We start from the raw sequence: 18,303 nt of genomic DNA, 5'->3' as shown, positions 1-18,303 counted from the left end.
CTCTGTGTTCTTGAGGCAGATCTTAAGTGTCATGTGCATAGAACATTTTGCTAATGAAATGAAATGGCATAACCCATGCTTATCAAAGAAAATGAGAGGTGGATATACCGAATTGTTTGTTAGTAAGTCAATCAATTTTCAAAGGAGTACTAAGAGGAAGGAAAGCAGCACAAACCCTGCCCTAAAATCAGTTCTTCACCTGTAGTGTCATTTCAGATTTTCCCCCTAGAAATAGTCTTTATAGGTTCAGGAATGAGACACGTGTGCGGAATGTGCATGACCCTGGGTTTCATTTCCAACACCATGAAAATACAAAATAAAATTTCAAGAGACTTTTAAAAAAAGCAATACTAAAGACTTTTATAGTGTATCTGATATTGAGCTGCAATTGGACACAGTTGAACCAATTTGCTTTTTCCTCAGTTAATCCCATACGATTCAACTTAACTTACAAATGTATGTACATATTATACATACTTGTAAGTACCTCACAATTAAATTAGTATGAACTCTTATGAAACCTCTGTGTGTGTGTGTGTGTCGACGGGAGAATGTTGGAGATCAATCCCAGAATTTCATGACATCTAAGCAAACACTCTACCTTTGAGCTGCATACCTAAATCTTTTGATGAATAATGGAATATTTGATGAAATACCACTTATTATCAATTTAGAAAGCCTAGATCTATTTGGTGTATTTTACAATGTTGCTGTTTAAATATTCATTGATCCACACATATATAAATATGTATATATGCATGTGTGTACCTGTCTGCATGTGTCTGTGATTTATTTCCTTCCAAATATTTATATTTGTCTTCTGTTATCATATTGTTTTTGAAGATGCTGTTCTGATCAGTATAGTCTCCAACCAGCAATGTCTGAGAATTCCTTACAGTTTGTTTTGGCAGTACACTCGACCACTGAATAGCAAGAAGGTTAAATTTTTTTCTTACCATTGTTTAAACTCTCTTGGTTCATTTGTTTCTCTTGGCCTTTGTGTTCTTATTCCTATTCCCTGGGTTGGCTGCCCTGGGATTTGGCTATGTAGTGCCTCAGGTGTGACCAGGGCTTTCTCTCTGGAAGAGATTTCATCAAGTTCTAACCCTGGGGAACTGTGGCCACCTGTTCTGATTTTCAAACAGGATAACAGTCTCTAATGTGAAAATAATCCTCAGATCAAATGAAGTCAGCTGGGTGTAGAATGACCATGTAAAGATTTATTTATAAAGGTAGAAATAATGATACACAATACTGTGAGCACCAGAGGCAAGGCTCAGAGTAGTGTTTTCCAGTGTGAAGGCAATGTGTACATGCTAGTGGCATCTCTGCCCTTTGCTCTAGGACTTACTTTTCTACCTAAAGTTCACCTGGGCTTATCTGGCCTCCAGGAACCATCCCTGACCCAAGAAGAAAGCCATTTCCCTAAACTTAGAGGAGTCTTGGGAAAATATGGGCAGGTCCTGCAGGGGTCTCCCTCACTGTACCACTGAGTTTAGCTCCTCACCTGGACTTTCTGCACTCACTCCTCAGATACACCACCTGTGCCAAGCCTTTGTGCTAGAGCTGTGCCTAGGAGACCTCAACCACTGACCATGACTTCACCTTTAGCAATGGAGAAGGTAGCCTCCCACCGCAGGCTCTGATTCTTTGGTTCTATCTACAACTACCTGTACTTATCAGGGACATCAGGAACAGAAACAGAAGTTCTTGAAACATGCTTAGGGACTCCATTAAAGAGAGAACGTTCAAAAGAAGCAAGACTCTGTCTAAACAGAACCTGCAGGGAGTTATGGTGGCTGAGAGGCCTCAGGAGAGGACACTGGGAAGGCACAGAGTACACAGTCAGCGTTCCTCAAAACTGAAGCCCATCCATGTGGAATTTGTCCCTTTGGAACTTATATTAATTACCTGTTCTCATTGCTGTAACCAAATATTGAGCAAAGCAACTTGAGGATGGAAAGGTTTATTGAGCAAATAGTTTGAGGAGAAAGTCTGTCATGACAGAAAGGCACAGAGGTAGGAACATGAGGCAGCTGGTTGCATTGTCTTCTTAGTCAGGAAGCAGAGAGTAGACAGTATGTAGTGCTTGGGTTATAAAACCTCATTCCCCTGCCCCATGACTCACTTCCCCCAGCAAGTCTCTACCTCCTAATGCTTCACAACCTTCCAATATAGCACCATCAGCTGGGGACCACAAACATATGAGCCTGCAAGGGGGGTGGTGTGCATTTCACTTTCAAATTCCAACAGATCTAAAGGGAGAAACATCTGTGAGTATTCTTTATAATGACCATGTTTCCAATGGTCTCTGTGTTACTTCAGAGCCCCACTAACCCCTGCACTCAGGGAGGAAGGACTTCTGTATCCTTGCTTGAGAGCCAGGAAGGGGTGGAAGAGAGAGGATGGGCAGGGTAGAGTGTGCTCTCTTGCACTGAGAAGAAACACATCCATGAACAAGAGATCCAGGGATCTCTCATAAGGCATAACCACAGGCCATCCAAGGTCTGTTTTTTCTGTGTTTTTTTTTAACAAACATAAAATAATTACCATATTGTTAGAGTGCATAGAAGCTTTATTTATTCATTGTATTGGAGTCTTGGAAGGGACTTGAAGCACCAATCTTGATTTGTTTTTACTTCTGGTTGTGGGCCTGGGACTGAAGGAAGGGGTGAGTTCTTTGGGGAGACTGTGACAGAGGCATGCCTTGCTTTGGAGGTCTATGGTGCTACCAGGAGTTGAGTGTCCTAGAGTCAGAACACTTCCTTGGAGGGCAGTTTGTAGCTAATGAAAGGAAGTCATTTCTAATTGGCTAAATAGTTGAAGTCCAGGTTTAAGGCAGCCATTTCAATGTACCACGGAATCAGGAGAGACAATACAGCTTGGTAATCAAATTTAGTGGAGAACATTAGTGTTGGAAGTAACTGGGTTTGTGTCTGAGATAGAAATAAACTGTACGAAGAGGCTCCAGCTCCTGAATGCCAGGACAGCTGTCCGTTGCTGTCAGTGATGTCCAAATATCACAGGATTGAGACCTGCCTATGGCAGAAGGGCAGTGCAGATGCATGATAGACACTGCAAGAATGACTGGCACCCCAGTACAGGTATCAATTGGCCCCCAATATGACTAGTAGTGCCTGGACTCTCTACCCTGATGAGATACTCTATGGGTAGGGAATTATCATACAGCTACTACATTGATGCCAGATCTTTTTCAATGTGCATCTGAGATCCCCAGATTTTTTGTGGTCCAAGGACTAGAAAATACAAGATGTTTTTAGCTGGGAAGATGAAGGGAATAGTCTACTTGCTATGACAGGGTGGTTAATGACAGCCCTGGACACTCCCATGCGCCTGCTCAAGTCTGACCCACAATAACAACCCCAGATGGCCAGAGGCTGTCAGTGCCTGACAGGACCTGCATCCTTGCACTCTTGGCCATCTCTGAACATGCCTGACCACTTTGTTTAAATGAAACCCATTTGTCTCAGAGCTTAATCATCCCCAGGAGTAGCACAAAATCTGATTTCCTCAGTTTCTGGAGAGGCTTGGCTAGTGCTGGGATGGAGATGGAATGGCTGTACTTTGTAAATGCTCCCCTCCCAGATGGTAGTTCTTTTCCATGCACAAGACCTTGATCACTCCCTGGCAGTCTGATGTGGCCTCCCTTCTCTTCTACAGAATGGAGAACTAGGCATACTTTGAAGGGTCTTGACCTCTGTAGACTCTCTTGACCTAGAGTGGATGCTCAGGGGTACATGAGGCTCACAAAAGAAGGTCACATCCAGGACATCTAGGAAGCAGCCACATTAAAAGGGTGTAGGATCATACCAGGAGGTTTCTGGGTACCCAGATGAAGAGAGGATGAACTGAGGATTCTGATGGAGAGCTGTTAATGAAGGCTTAAGCCATGGGCAGAACAGTTGATGCTGTGTGAGGGGAACTACTTGGAGATGACATTCTTCATCCAGACACCAGGTGACCATCACCAGAAGCTGCAACCTGAGATTTCTATTTTGCCCCTTCATCTGGGAAATATTCCTGGATTTTTCTGCTAGGCTGTTTTTACAGGTTGAACAAACAGAGACCTCAATAATATGAAAATACAAGTTCCTGGACCTGCAAACAGGCCACCTGTTCTGAATGGGGGATTTCTATAATCCCATGTCCTATTCAGTACTAGCTCCTCCAGGCACAGTGCCACACAGTCTCTGCCGCCTCAGGACTCTCATACTAACCAGCCATTGCTAGGGAGAGTACTCATTAGTGCAGGCTCTAGCATGATGCTGGTATCTGTCAGGAATGGACACTCCCTCCCAATCACCTTTAGCCTTATGGCTCCCTCTCAGAGCCTGGATTAATGATAAACAACTCTATTTTCCTCCAGTATGGAAGTGGTAAGACAGCTGGTGACTCAGATAGCAGAGATAAAGCACAGGGGACTCAACTACCATCTCTAGGGAGGGATGCTGGAAGTAGAGAAAGGACCACTCACCTTGGTTCATTCTCAGATCCTGATGCCAGCAGATGACACTGAACATTAGATTAAGTGAAGAATGAGGAGGGTGAGAAGCACTAAGACTGTCCCACTGACATGGGCAGCAGCAGGTCATCTAGATAGTGGATGGACATGCTCAGGTCCTCTGGATATCAGAAGGGATCGCAGAGAAGGGCTACAGATATGACTGAGGACACATGTCACAGACAGACACAGGGGAAACATCACAGGGGTAGCCTAAATGTAATTGAAGAATTCAACTATTTGAGACCTAATTAAGTAAAATGCTAGATAATCAAAGAAGCATAAGGTAGGAGGGTGAGGTCGGTGACACTGTCAGGACAAACAAGCAGTGGTGTGGGTCTCTGGTCCCATGGGGTGAGCAGCATGCCCATGAGGCCCTACAGCTGTGCTGCCTCTCTCTTAGGTATAGGTGGGGTGTGTGGAGGGTGATCCATGCTCTCAACCTTGAGCTCTGGAGCTGAGACCCGAGCTTAAACACAAGATCCTAGTCAACAGTGAGATGATAGATAGCTATCACTTTGACCTCCTGGCTGAGGTTATGAGCTTTAAGGCAAGAGAAAGCTAATCCTTGCAAAGTGAGTGTCTGAACGCTGGTTACCAGCTTGTCTGAGCCTGGGAAGACAGAGAACCTATGATACACATTCCATGGCACGAGTATATTACAGAGAGGTAGCCAGGGTTATGCAAACCTGAGATCAGCACAACCTGCTCAAAGGAACCAATCCACATGTGCCTCCTTGCAGTGTGACTGGGGCACCCTAGGATGGAATTCATCCTGGGATTTCTGTCCTGAGCTTAAAACATAGTGGACTAAAGCTTTGAAAGGTATCCTGCTTATGGGGTGAGGACCAAGACAGAGCCTGCTGTGTTGGACACTCCATCTTGGCATGCTATACTCCCACTTGCTGATCTTATGAAGCTATTTTAAATGTAGAATGGAGGAATAGAACTGCCCCAGAGGTTCCTAGAGAGCCCTCCTGCCTTACTTCTTGTAAAAAGAAAGACAGACACCAGTCTTGCTACCCATCTGAGGGATAGTCGTTCTCCTAATCATTCTGAATGTAGACCTATGTTTTGGACAGTGACATGATGAGAAGGTTATACATACACTTCTGTGCGTGAGAGTGCATGTTTCTGTATGCCTGTGCATATGAGTTGCTAGTTTTGTTTGTGATGTGTTCCTGTATGGACCCATACACATGTGTACACATGTCTATTTGCTTTGCTAGTAGATGCATGAAATTCATGTGTGCCTGTCCACATATGTTCATCTGTGATGATTCATATGCCTCTGTTACATGTATATGAGTGTTTCTGTGCATATGCCTATAGTGTATGAAGAGTAACATATGTGTGCATGTTTCCAAGTATGGTGTGTGTGTGTGTGTGTGTGTGTGTGTGTGTGTGTGTGTAATATTTGCCCTGATGGTGTATCTGTGGCACATAGACCCATAGTGTTTGGGGTCTTTCTTAGAGATGATTATGGGATTCATCCTTATTGACATTTGCCGGGACTCCTTGGGGATAGCTCTGTCTTGCAGGATGATCTGAGTCTACTTGGATGGTGTAGAGGAATGAGTCACATAGGGCTGTCCAGCTTTCCTTTTAGCTGTGGGCTCTGTCCTCCTCCATGTTTCTCTATCACCTACTGTATTCAACCACTGGCTCCTACTCTTCTTGTGAATTCATAGGACCTGTCAGCATGGCCTAGGTGAGATTTTTTTTTTTTGCCTTCCTCATGGATGGCAAGCTCCTATGAAAAGCTTTATACATATGGTTTTATACTCCCTTCTCATACCTCTAGATTTCCCAAAAGCTAGACACCCTGTCACAGTTGGGTATATGACCTACTTGATAGCCATCCTCAGCCCTCTCTGAAGGAACCTTCACAGGTGGTCATCACAGTAGCATGAGCCCACCTGGCCAAGCCGGGTAAGTCTGACCACAACCACAGCTCTATCACTGATCCAGATTCTCCTGTGGGAGTCACTCCCCAAGTCACTCTGCCCCTACTCCCCATGACATCAACATTATACCAAATGCTCATGCCTTGAGTGACCTTTGTGGGATATAGATAGAACTGTTCATTAAGAAAGCCTCTCTGGTGTGATGTACATATATATGTGTGTTGGTTGAAGCAGGTCTTCACCCAGGAATAGTTCAAGGATGTGGATCAGTCACTTTTGTGTCACTGTAACTGAAGTTGTTATAGGAGAACAGTTTACCTTGTTTTGTGGTTTCAGAGAGCTTTAGTAAATCCCGTTAGGGAGTCCATGACAGAGCAATTCAGTCCATGGTGACAGGATTCTGTGTTTATTCTAACGACTGTGGAGCAGGAAACAAAGTAGGAACCAGGGTATGCCATTCACAGGACTCCCACCGTGACCTACTTTCTCCAGTTAGCCACTATCTCTGGAAGCTTCTATAGCCTCCCCAAATGACTCTGTGAACTGGGTAACACATACTCAAAACACAAGACTCAAATTGAAACAACATGAATGCATTTCGTTTAGTTAACTTTTGGTGAGTTTTTGTCCCTTTCCTAACCAGGATACTACCCTGTACCAGATCACTATGGCTTTTCAAAATGTGGTTTAGACCTTATCTTTCTCACCACATTGTCCCCAGGATAGCATTGAGGCTGTAACCATCTTGGAAGCCCCTGCATGAGTCTCTGTGCATCTACTTGTCCTCAGCCTCCAGTAGGCTCTTTCACCCCCAACCCTGTCCAGCCTCTTGAATTCCCACTTTCTCCATAGCTCATGAATGCTGTCCTTTGCAACCATGTACTGGCCATCATAGAGCATCGGCCTAGATCCTTCTCTAGGCCTGGATGAGTATCTGTGTTTCAGAATGGTCTTTGGGAGCCCCTTAGTTCCTTCATCTGTGTTACCCAAGATCAGGGCCTTTCTGATACCAGGGTCTTGATTTATTTTCTCTACATCCTCAGTATGCAGCGAGGGGCCAAGGCAGAGTCAATATTAAGTCAATGCTTTTAAATGAACAAATTATTTTTAAATGACTTAAACATTCCCTTGTTTATCAGCTGAGAGTTTGGAGGCAAGAGCCTCTCAGTGGCAATGTATGGGTGCCCAGGTGTTGGCTTCTATTTCTGTTCTCTGATTAAGAAAACCAGGGCTTTAGAGAATTTGGCTGATTGGAACAGTAAGACACACAGTGCACAGGGGAGCCTGGAGCCCTGGGGGAAGCCAGCAAATGAAGTAATACCTTCAAGGTGGGATATGAGTATATCAGAGACTAGAGACTGGGGCACAACCACAGAGCTCTAGACAACTGGTGTTGAAGCAGCTGAATTGCAACAAAAGTAAGGCAGCACAGGGCAGTGACTGGGGGATGAGCCACCACCAATGTGTCCTCACAGCTATAAAGAAAGAGATAGAGAGATATCCCATCAGAAGGGTTACAAGTCACCCACAGAAGGCAGAGTATGACCTCCTACAAGGGAGCTGCATACTGCCCCTGCCAAAGTGTAGTACACAAACTGCCAAAAAGTGACCTTCCTGTCCAGGTGACACTGAGCACACACCTCAGCCTGGAGCCTGGGTCCCATCACTAGTGAGTCACAGGGACCATGTAGACTCGGGGTAGGATGTGCTGAAGTAGCGTGTTGGCTCTGCAGTTATCCTTCAGACTGAAGGAGTTCTGGAAAAGAGCAGAGCAGCACATCTGCTGGGGACCAAGGGCATCAGAAACCAGGAGAGTCTGGGAAAATGACCCAGTGTAGAGGGACCTTAGCAGACATGAGACTCATTATAGCATAAAATTTTAGAACAGAAAAAAAATCAAGGCCACTGAAGAAGTCCAGGTGATCTGGGGGCTTTTGTTCCAAATGGTGGTCTAATTTTTATGGTGCCACACCTAGCCCATTGATATAAGATTTTAATCATATGACACCTGGAGGGAGGTAGAGGAACTGCCTGTAATATTCTTCCACATTTTCTGTAAATATGAAAACTACTGTTTAAAAAAAAATTAACCTACCTAAAGAAGAGAGAACTGCTAAGTGTTAATTTTTAAAAGATCAGATGAGCATCCACTAAGACCAGCCTGTTTGCAGGCCTTCCTATAGTGCCAGGGCCTGTAGTTGTTCTGAGAACTTCCTGGAACCTCCTCACATCATTCAAGATATGACATTGAAATGCCCCCTGCTCATCGTACAGGAAACCAACCTTATGGATCAGGGCAGGGTCTTGGAAGACACTAGAAGTAGTTGTGTCATACATCTAGAAATTAAATTTTCTAATGTTTTTCATATTGATTTTCGTGGTGTGCTTGATGTATCCCACACTCTTATACAATGCACCCTCTCTGAATCCATTGTGCTTTAATGCTGCTTTTTTTCCCCCATTGATCATTTCAGCACACTCGAGGCTCAGCATTGGATGCTAACAGCAGATCTATTGAATATCTTTCTCCAGGTGTCAGCATTTTCTACTTGGGAGAAAGAATTGCATAAAATTGTGTTTGACCCGCGATATCTCCTGCTAAACTCTGAAGAACGAAAACAGGTAATTCTGGGGTAAGGTGAGATAGGAACTAGAAACAAGGCTGAAAGGCTACTAGGTCCCTTACCAGTCTGGGAGCTTGGGAGTGACATTGGAGGGACAGAGGAGGCAAGTGCCCGGAACTATTCTGTACTATGTCTGGTTGTGACTCCTGCAGGAAATAACTCAGAGTCTAAGATGAAAGCACAAAGCTTAATGCAAAGCTTGGAGCATTAACCCCATTCCCAATGACCGCACGAAGTGTGTTGACAGCACCACCACATGTGTACCACTGTGATAGGGAAATCAGGAGAGGCCAGGAAACAGAGTAAATGAAAGTAAAAGATATTTTTCTAGAGAACAGGTTCCAGAAAGGGTCAGGGCTGGCCTGGAGTGGCACTACCAGGCTGTTCAGAAGAATGACTTCAGAAGTCTGCTCAAGCTTGTTTGGGAAGAAATTCACAGAGCCAACTCTGCCTTTCCAGATTATATAGACAGAGGGATGACGGGAGGCAGGAAGATATGCTGTAGCCAAGGAGGGGCTGGGGGTAATGCACCTTAGCTGAGGCTGTGGGGAAGAATGGAAATAAGAGCTATAAGTCACAGATACAGCTAGACTCCTCCTGAGTCCCCCTACCTGGTGTATTCTCATGCTCAAAGCAACTGCAGAAAAAGGAGGAGCTCCACAGTTAGCAGAGAGGAGGAGTCATTGCTAAGGATTTCCAGGGACCCAATGATGTGTGAGTTAGAAGATTCCTATCAAGACCAGGACAAGTCATAGAGAGTGAAAATTTATATCAAGTCTGTCACTGGCTATAAGCAGACATGGAGGTGATGCAAATGACACCCCCAGGTGGTCTCAGCCAGCCTGGGACTCTATGTCTCTCCTACCCTACAACTGAAAACTCTTCCTCTAACAGGCTGGGAGGTGCTGGGAAGCACAGGAGGGCCCTGAGCTGGCCACCTAGAATCTCCACTTTTGACCTCTTATAAATATGGGATGGATTCTTCTCGCAGAGTTTTGTTTTTTCCAGAAAAACTTTAAAGTATGTGAGGACACTAAGTCCACAATCCAGTGAGCGGAATTTTGGCTACATGTGTTTTCTTCTATAGCTAAAGAAAACTGTAGATTTTAATAATTGATACTATTTCACCATTTTGTTGCATTATTAAAAAGCAAAAAGTTCAATTGCTCTTTGTAGGAAAGAAAGCTCATCTACACTATAAGAAGCTGTGAACTTCCGAGGCAGGCTCACCTTGTATGTGAAGAGCTAAGGCAAACAGCTACTGTGTCAAGGCAACCTATAAACACATAGGCTGTGCTTTTACAAATAGTCCTTTTTGTTTGGGGCAGAGGGAGGCTTTGCTTTCTTTTTGGTGTGTGGCCAATCATTGGTACTTTTTAGTGGCTAGCATCATTTTAGAAGAAACTATAAGAAAAGCCCTGTTTAGTTTTAAGGCCCTCCAGTAACTTTAGTTTGATGCTTAGGTGACATCCTAAGGATGGTCTAGGAGAGCAGGAACCCAGGCAAGAAGGAGTTGGTTCATGGAAAGAACATCAATACCATCATCCACTTCCTGTGTCTAAGATCAGAACCTTCTGTATCAAACCAGCCCAGGAAGCCAGAGATTCTGGGCTTTCATGGCCCTGGTGAGAGAGGCGCAGATGCCAACCTGGAAGGACTGTCTCATTTGTCCCTGCTTGGGGAGTCAACCCTTGCTTAGGCATGTCTTCTGCATCTTGAATCATCTTGTACCAAGAATCCATTGTTTATCCAAAGATTTCTTAAGTGTCTGCGAAATTGCCAAGGGAGACGTCAGTGCTGTTTTAATGTGCTACAATAGGAAGGAAGCCAGCCTCATGGTCTTCATGTATGAGACTCCCCAGAGAACACCCTGGTCCAATGCTCATGTCCCTGATGAAGTTGTATGGTCAGTGGCACACTGCATATAGAGAAGGAGCATTGTCTGGGCCTCTCTCAGAATGTACAGTCCAGATTACAAACAGATTGGAGAACAAACATCACATAGAATACACATAGCCCTCCCATGGCAGTGTTTTCACAGGGGAAAGCTAATGCTCATGGTGTGAAGTTACCAGGGCTGCAAAGGAGATGGAGTGAGCCTAAACAGACAACCAGGCCAAGGGAGCGCTAATCAGTTGGGTTTCCATGGTAACGAGAAGTGTTTCATTTTATTACACCAGGGCCTACAGAAAACGAGATAACGGCCAGTGCTCTCTTTTAAAAAGTCGTGCTCCAATTTGGGTAAAACTGGTGTAATTTGTTAGAGGGGAAATATACCTGCTCTGTTGAGTTATGGCAGCTTAAATAAAGCAGCAGAGGAAAAGGAGAGGGAAAGGGGAATAATTTGATTAGGTGAATAAATGGTTCTAGGCAGGGAGGTATATGGGCATTTCTCATATTCTCTGACCCCACAGCCAGCCAGCCTTTCTGCCGCATTAAAATGAATAAAGCAAAACTTGGCTGATGATGGAGCTACACGCTCTTGTTTGGATAACGGTCCCTCATTTGCTTCTTCTATCTGTTTAAATTAGAGGACTGCTGGAGAGCACACTTCACTATTTGCCTTGAAGGTAAAATAAGCCAATCGCAATCTTACTTAAATGTGTATGCACACGTTCACAATTTAAGTTGCACTCGCAAGTATTTCACTCCAGCGCCGCTGAGTCTTCGGAAGGCAAGTAGTATTTCCTGTATGACACACTGTAAAAGTTCACTACTAGAGAAGAGGTCTGAGACAGGGGCATGATTGCAGAATCAAGAAGCTAAGGTAGAGGCATCAAGAGTTCCAGGCCATGCTGGACAACAGTAAGACCCTGTTTCCCCCTCTTAAAATATTAAAAATAAAACAGAAAGCTAAGAAGCAGTAAGATAGTATCAGAATAGAGACAGTGATGGGCTTAAGAGTGCCATCATTTCCCTTTCCCCTCCACTACCTGGCAGGGAGGCTGGGGACTAGTCAATACCTTAGGTTTACATGGATTGATATGGACTGTACTGGTAAAATTACATGTGGGTTTTTATTGGTATTTTTATTTGTGTTTACATAAATATTTAAATGATCTTCAGTTTATTTCTTAGTGTTCTGGATTCTTGAGTAGCATTATAATTAGAACAGCTTTGTCCTTCCCGTTCCTTGACTTTATGGTCTGCAAGTGACAGTTTTTCTAATGGTAAAGCAATGCATAGTCTCTCTCTGACAAAAAGGAGCAGACTGTGCCTGTAACTCAGTTGATGGAATGCTTGCCTAGCATGCATGAAGTCCTGAGTTGCATCCCCAGCATTGTATCAGCCAGATGCAGTGGCATACACCTGTAATCCTAGTATTCAGGAGGTAGAGACAACAGGATCAGAAGCTGATAGCAAGTTCAAAGCCAGCCGAGAGTACACAAGATCCTGTCTCAAACAAGGGAAACAGACAAGCAACAACAATGAAAGGACAGTCTATGGGAAGTATCAGAGAGAAGTTTCATAGTCTTATGAAGCACCTGATTTCCAAGAGAAAGCAGTGTAATACTTTATTATAGCACTGGTCTGGAATGCTAAATGGGTTTGCCCATTAGACAGTACTCTCATGTCCTAGACTGGGAATAGGGCTTTCTATTCAAAACACACTTTTGGTCATGTTCCCTCCTTGGTAATTTCTATCCTGATGGTTGGTACAGTCTAGATATCTCTCAACATCCTGAAAGAGGATCCCGGTACACCCTGAGCCTTCTTCAGGCCTTAGAGTCCCACATGTAGAAGTAAGGTTTCCTGGAAACTAAAGTGTGGGACTCAGAGACACCAGAGTTCTTTATGTATACAAGTTTGTGTCATATTCAGAGATTCTATGGCCAATTACAGACCCACAGGAGGTGGCCTTAGTAGATTAAGCATCTTATGGACAGTTTGACAATGATGTGAGTGCTAGTAGGTTACATATATGTACTGCAAACATCACTTGGAGTACAAAACAAGGAGGGAGGTGCAGATGGAAAGGCTCCTAGCTTCTGGTGCACAACAGAGCTTTCCAAATCTGCTCCAGGACTCCTGAGCTCTGCTGATTGGTAGTTGGCCCAGAAGTGCTGCCTGTGTGGAGGGAGCTCACTGGACCCCATGGGAACTGGGGCTTTGTTCCTTAGAGGCCTCAGTCCTGTGGACAGTATAATACTACTTAAGCTTTACTTACAGATCCTGTAGCTGGGACAAAGAGCCACTTTCCTCAGGTGCTGGGCTTTTGTGCTGGCTTTGGGATGCAGGATTTAATTTCTTAAATTCAAGTTTATGATGATTTTCTTCCATACACGTGTTTTAAGATATTCGAACAGTTTGTCAAGACAAGAATAAAAGAAGAATACAAGGAAAGGAAAAGTAAACTGCTGTTAGCCAAAGAAGAATTCAAGAAACTTCTAGAAGAATCTAAAGTATCACCCAGGTATGGAGAAAGAGATGCATAAAGTGTTTTCTGGGGCCAGAAATGTGTCATTATTGCAGAGCTTATTTCATTATATCGAACATTTCAAAGATGTTGAAACATTCCCTGGAAAGGCCTTGGGAATTGTGTGCTTCTCAGTCTGGCAGACAGTGTGATTTGCTTGAGGAAATACTCCATTGTCACTGCATTTCTGCTACAAACTTCAAAGGGTCATCAGCCCTGACTCCATGATCTAATGTTCCTCCCATCTCTGCCTTCTCAGTGATGGGGTTATAGGAGTGAGCAGGGCCACGCCTGACTTACAACATGGGACCCAAACTCTAGTCCTTACACTTGGTTAGTAAGCACTCCTAACTGTGGAAACATCTCTCCAGCCTATACATTTTTATTTAAATGGAAACTAGCAATATTATATTTGGAGTGCACATTACTTGTTCCTTTCTGTGAAGACATGGGCTTCCATAGTATGATCTGTAATGTGTCTGGTCTATAATTGAGTGCATAGTTAATACTGGCTGCACGTTGCTCCCAAAATCATCCTGCCTACCCAGAGGACTTTCTGAATGAGAAAAAGTTCAGGACAGCTTGGATCTCAGAGGATGCCAAGGAAAAATCAAATGTCATGAGAGGGAGGCAGACACAGAAAGAGGGGTTTGGAAGCTCGTCCTAGAACCTTGTTTAAGTTCTGACCTGACCTGACCTGGCCCAGGGATAAGGTGGTGGGTATTTGTGTGTTTTCATGATCTCATCTGAATGGAGGTAACTACACTGACCTCAAAAAGTGACAGAGGGGATAGCATGAAGTCTTGCTGTGTGGCCTTTACTCCCTGAGTAGCATAGGGCATTAAACGGTGATATGGTCACCCTTGCTTTGCTGTTGAAGGCTTTAGCTGATATTCCCTGCTCTTCACTGGTAAGATGCTAGAGACAAGCCCGAAGTCTCATATGTGTCATGAAGGTAGAGGTGACATTGGATATGTTTAGTGGAGAAAGATCTCACATACAACTTACACATACACCCTCATTACACACATTACACATAACACCTCATATGTCACATACACACCATACCCCACAATGTATTAACATACATATATACACATGTTACACTCATCATGTACCCTACATATTACACAGACCACCCACACAACCCACCAAACATACATATACCTATTGCATGCACCCCACCACACATATCACATACCCACACAGCCCACAACAAATATGTACACACATCACAGATTTTGTCACCTACTTCTCATTACACACACACACACACACACACACACACATACACACACACCATACAGACCATTAGACTATACACACACATGACATATACATCCCCAATACATCATACAGGCACACACACAGAATATGAGTGAGAGAAATCAAATAGACTTAAACTCTCATTTATTATTAGATTTCCTCTTCAGCTGCACCATAGGTAAATGTTACTGTGTGTTTAAGGAATACATAGTGACTTGTGGGAAACACAGAGACATTAAAATTCTCGCTACTGTGGAACATATTAAAATATTTTAATACACACTTGGCATATATTGCTTTCATAATTAGAAAGCTGTTTATAACTTTTAAAGAAGCCAGATCTGCTCCAGGATGTCCCTTTTCCCTTCACTGTCACTTTGTCCTCCTAAGACTTGGGTGGCTCAGTCTTGGGGTGGTCTTGACCCAGGATTATTTGAATGTTTTCCACAGTAGCTGCTATGGCCTCTAGTACTCTTGGATCCTACTGTCAAAGCTGACTCTGGTGGTTGTCTCAAGTCCCTTCTGAGAACTTTGTGGAACAGAACAGTGAGGGGTCAATCTCATGCTCTGGGGCAGCTTAGTAGACATTCCTCCTTGATTTTCACAGTGAATGCTGGTGCATTCTGATGACTTTCTGAACTCCCCAGAGCCAGCAGAGAGCCGGAGCCACCCCGCAGCATAGCTGAAGCACACCTCACTGTCGTTTTTCCTCCTCTTCCATGAGGCTTCTCTGCAAAGATGCCCCAAAGGTGGTCTGGGTGGCAGCAGCAAGGGCTGTCAACCTTGAAGAGGCTGTAACAAAAGTGTAATGCTGTCACAGCTGTTACATGACAGAGGAAGAAGCAGGAATGAGGAAATAGAGAGGGAAGGAAGGAAGTGAAGAAGAGGGAAACCAGAGAAAGGCCCTTTCCTTTCAGAGAGCCTATTAAGCAAGTGTTCCCTGCAGCTGGATGAGGAAAGAGAGGGGACAAGGAGGAACCAAGCCCTAGGACTACCCTTTTAACATCCATGCCCATATACTCTGGTGATTTGTGCGTCAAAGGCTAAGAGCCTCAATAATTTGACACAAAATTTACATGTGTAGAGGAAAATGTAAACTTCTCTATAAAGATAACTGAGCAAGAAACGATAGCTTCCTGGACAAAGAGTGATTTTCTATGCACATTGGGTGATCACAGCCAACCATCCTCCATGGGTGACAGACACAGCACAACTATGACTGGGAGGAGGGCTGGTTGGCTAATGTCAGATCCTGAGCTCTTGGCCACTCTGCAGCTGTCGCCCCAGGAAGCTCCATGTTGGATCTGGGCAGTTTGGGGCCACAGCCTCTCCATGTTCTGGTGTGACTCCGAAGATCTAGCACTTAAGTTTCCATGGTTGGTAGGCTTGTCTTCACTGATCAGTAGTGCTGACATCTCTGGTTTCCTCAGAGGATCCCTGGTCTGGAGACAGAACTTTTGCTGCACAGAAAACATTAACTCCCTACCTGCTGGCTGTGGTTAGACATTCAGTGTCAGCACAGAGTGGAGAGCCAAGCAGACAGCGGTATCTGTACCCCAGCACAGGAAGGTCCAACTAAATTCTGTGCTAAGGGACACAAAAGAGTGCTTTACCACTCTCTGGATCTTTAGCAGACAATAGCTTCCCAAAGAAGACCAGGGCTCCCGTAGGAAGAGTTTTTCTTTGCCCCAGAAGCCGCTCCCAAATAACCATCCAGAGACTTATTATTAATTGTAAATGCTGAGCCAATAGTTTAGGCTTATTATTAGCTAACTCTTACATTTTAAATTATCCCATATGTTTTATCTGTGCTTTGCCATGTGGCAAAGTTCATTTCCTTCTCTCCACATATCCTTGAAATTTTGAGAGCATCCTCCTCTTTGCAATCTCTTTGTTCCCATAAGTCCCACCTAACCTCTACCTGTTCAGCTATTAGCCAGTCAGCTTCTCTACTAACCCAATCACCATGACACATCTTCACACAGTGTAAAGGAATATTCCACAGGCTCCCAGGGAAGAGTGGGTACCAACTAGGAGAACAGCGGGGAGGCTTTGCTACATAGTACCAGTATGTGTGAAGTGAGAGCAGAGACAGCAGAGAAATGGCCCCTGAGGCCAGAGATGTGTGAGAGAAATCATGTCACAGCCCTGCAGGACCCAGCCCTTCTCAGTCTGTTGGCCTGCAGGAGTCCTGTTCCTGGGAGCTTGCTTCTCTTGCTGAGGGAACACAGCACTCCTTCTCTGGGAAGATGTCTCAGAAATGTCTTTACCTTTCAGGACCACATTTAAAGAGTTTGCCGAGAAGCATGGCCGGGATCAGAGGTTTCGGCTTGTTCAGAAGCGAAAGGATCAGGAGCACTTTTTCAACCAGTTCATACTTATCCTAAAGAAACGGGACAAGGAAAACAGACTCCGGCTCCGGAAAATGAGATGAGTCTGTGCACAGCGCAATATGACAATGGGCAGCTGAGTGTGCACAGGAGGGGACAGGAGATGGTGGTGGCCAGCTGCTCTGCACAGCCCAGGTGGCCAGGACTGGCTGGTCTCAGAGAATTACTGTTTCATATTGAAGCTCCCTCTTTTGTACATTGTTCCCAGTTTGATGCATTTCTAATTGCCATGAGATGTCGAGTCCTTAAGTGTTTTAATTATGCAAATTACTTGTAATATACACAAATTATAAACCCGCTGCAGGTTTGTGGCAAAGCAGAAGCAGGAAATGTTCGTAGTCATCTTGAGGTGTTGCATCCCCTCAGAAGGACTGTCTAGAATTTCCCCGAGGTTTCCGTGAGTCATCCCCTTTGTGCAAGCCTCCCGTGGTGTTCCTAGATCAAGGCCCCTTGTTTCCTGAGTAGTAGAAATGGGTTCCATTATTCATCACAGTGACAACCAGACATTTGACACCCTTGTGGATCGTGATCATCTGCAGGTGGCTAAGAGTGATGACTGGCTTCTCTGAAAATGTGTTCAGGCCAGGAGGAGGGAACCATGCTGGCTGTCAGAGGTCCTTCTTAAAAAAGAATTATTTTGTACAAAATCATCATATTACTATTTGAGTTATTTTTATTGTATGCCCAGAGTTTGCATGAGATTTTTCTCATCATCTTTGTATAAAAATTTAAAATTTTTTTTAACCAATAAATATTTTAAACCAGCAAGTTTTCTGGCTAAGGCTCCCATTATCATCTTAGACAGCAAAAATGTGTCAACTACAGATTTCTAAATTCAAAATATTCCAGAGGGAGGTGAGTGAATGTCAGGCTGTGTCAGGATACTAGAACAGACCCTGACTCACTACACCTGCCTGGGACAGACTGACTCTCTACACCTGCTTGGACAGACTGATCCCTCACACCTGCCTGGACAGACTGGTCCCCCTCACACCTTTCTGAGACAGTCTGATACCCTACACCTACCTGGATAGACTGACTTCCTATACCTGGTTGGACAGACTGACCCTTCACACCTGCCTGGGACATATTGACCCACTACAACTGCTTGGACAGACTGAATCCCAACACCTTCCTGGACAGACTGACCCCCTACACCTGCCTACTGCTATGGACT

At 44.3% G+C, this 18,303-nt stretch overlaps 1 protein-coding gene across 1 annotated transcript in view; it reads left to right on the top strand.

Annotated features, from left to right (window-relative positions):
* LOC127228478 (transcription elongation regulator 1-like protein) overlaps window positions 1-17,937 on the top strand; it is a 64,832-nt gene extending 46,895 nt beyond the window's left edge. Inside the window, exons 6-8 of the mRNA XM_051193238.1 lie at window positions 8,962-9,051; window positions 13,349-13,467; window positions 17,014-17,937. Of these exons, the coding sequence (XP_051049195.1) occupies window positions 8,962-9,051; window positions 13,349-13,467; window positions 17,014-17,170 (366 nt within the window). The 3' untranslated portion in view covers window positions 17,171-17,937. The remainder of the gene's footprint in view (window positions 1-8,961; window positions 9,052-13,348; window positions 13,468-17,013) is intronic.
* The last annotated feature ends 366 nt before the right edge of the window (window positions 17,938-18,303 follow it).

Source organism: Phodopus roborovskii, unplaced genomic scaffold, assembly GCF_943737965.1.
Source record: "Phodopus roborovskii unplaced genomic scaffold, PHOROB, whole genome shotgun sequence".
Taxonomy (NCBI): Eukaryota; Metazoa; Chordata; class Mammalia; order Rodentia; family Cricetidae; genus Phodopus; species Phodopus roborovskii.
This window is presented reverse-complemented; position numbering and strand designations above follow the sequence as displayed.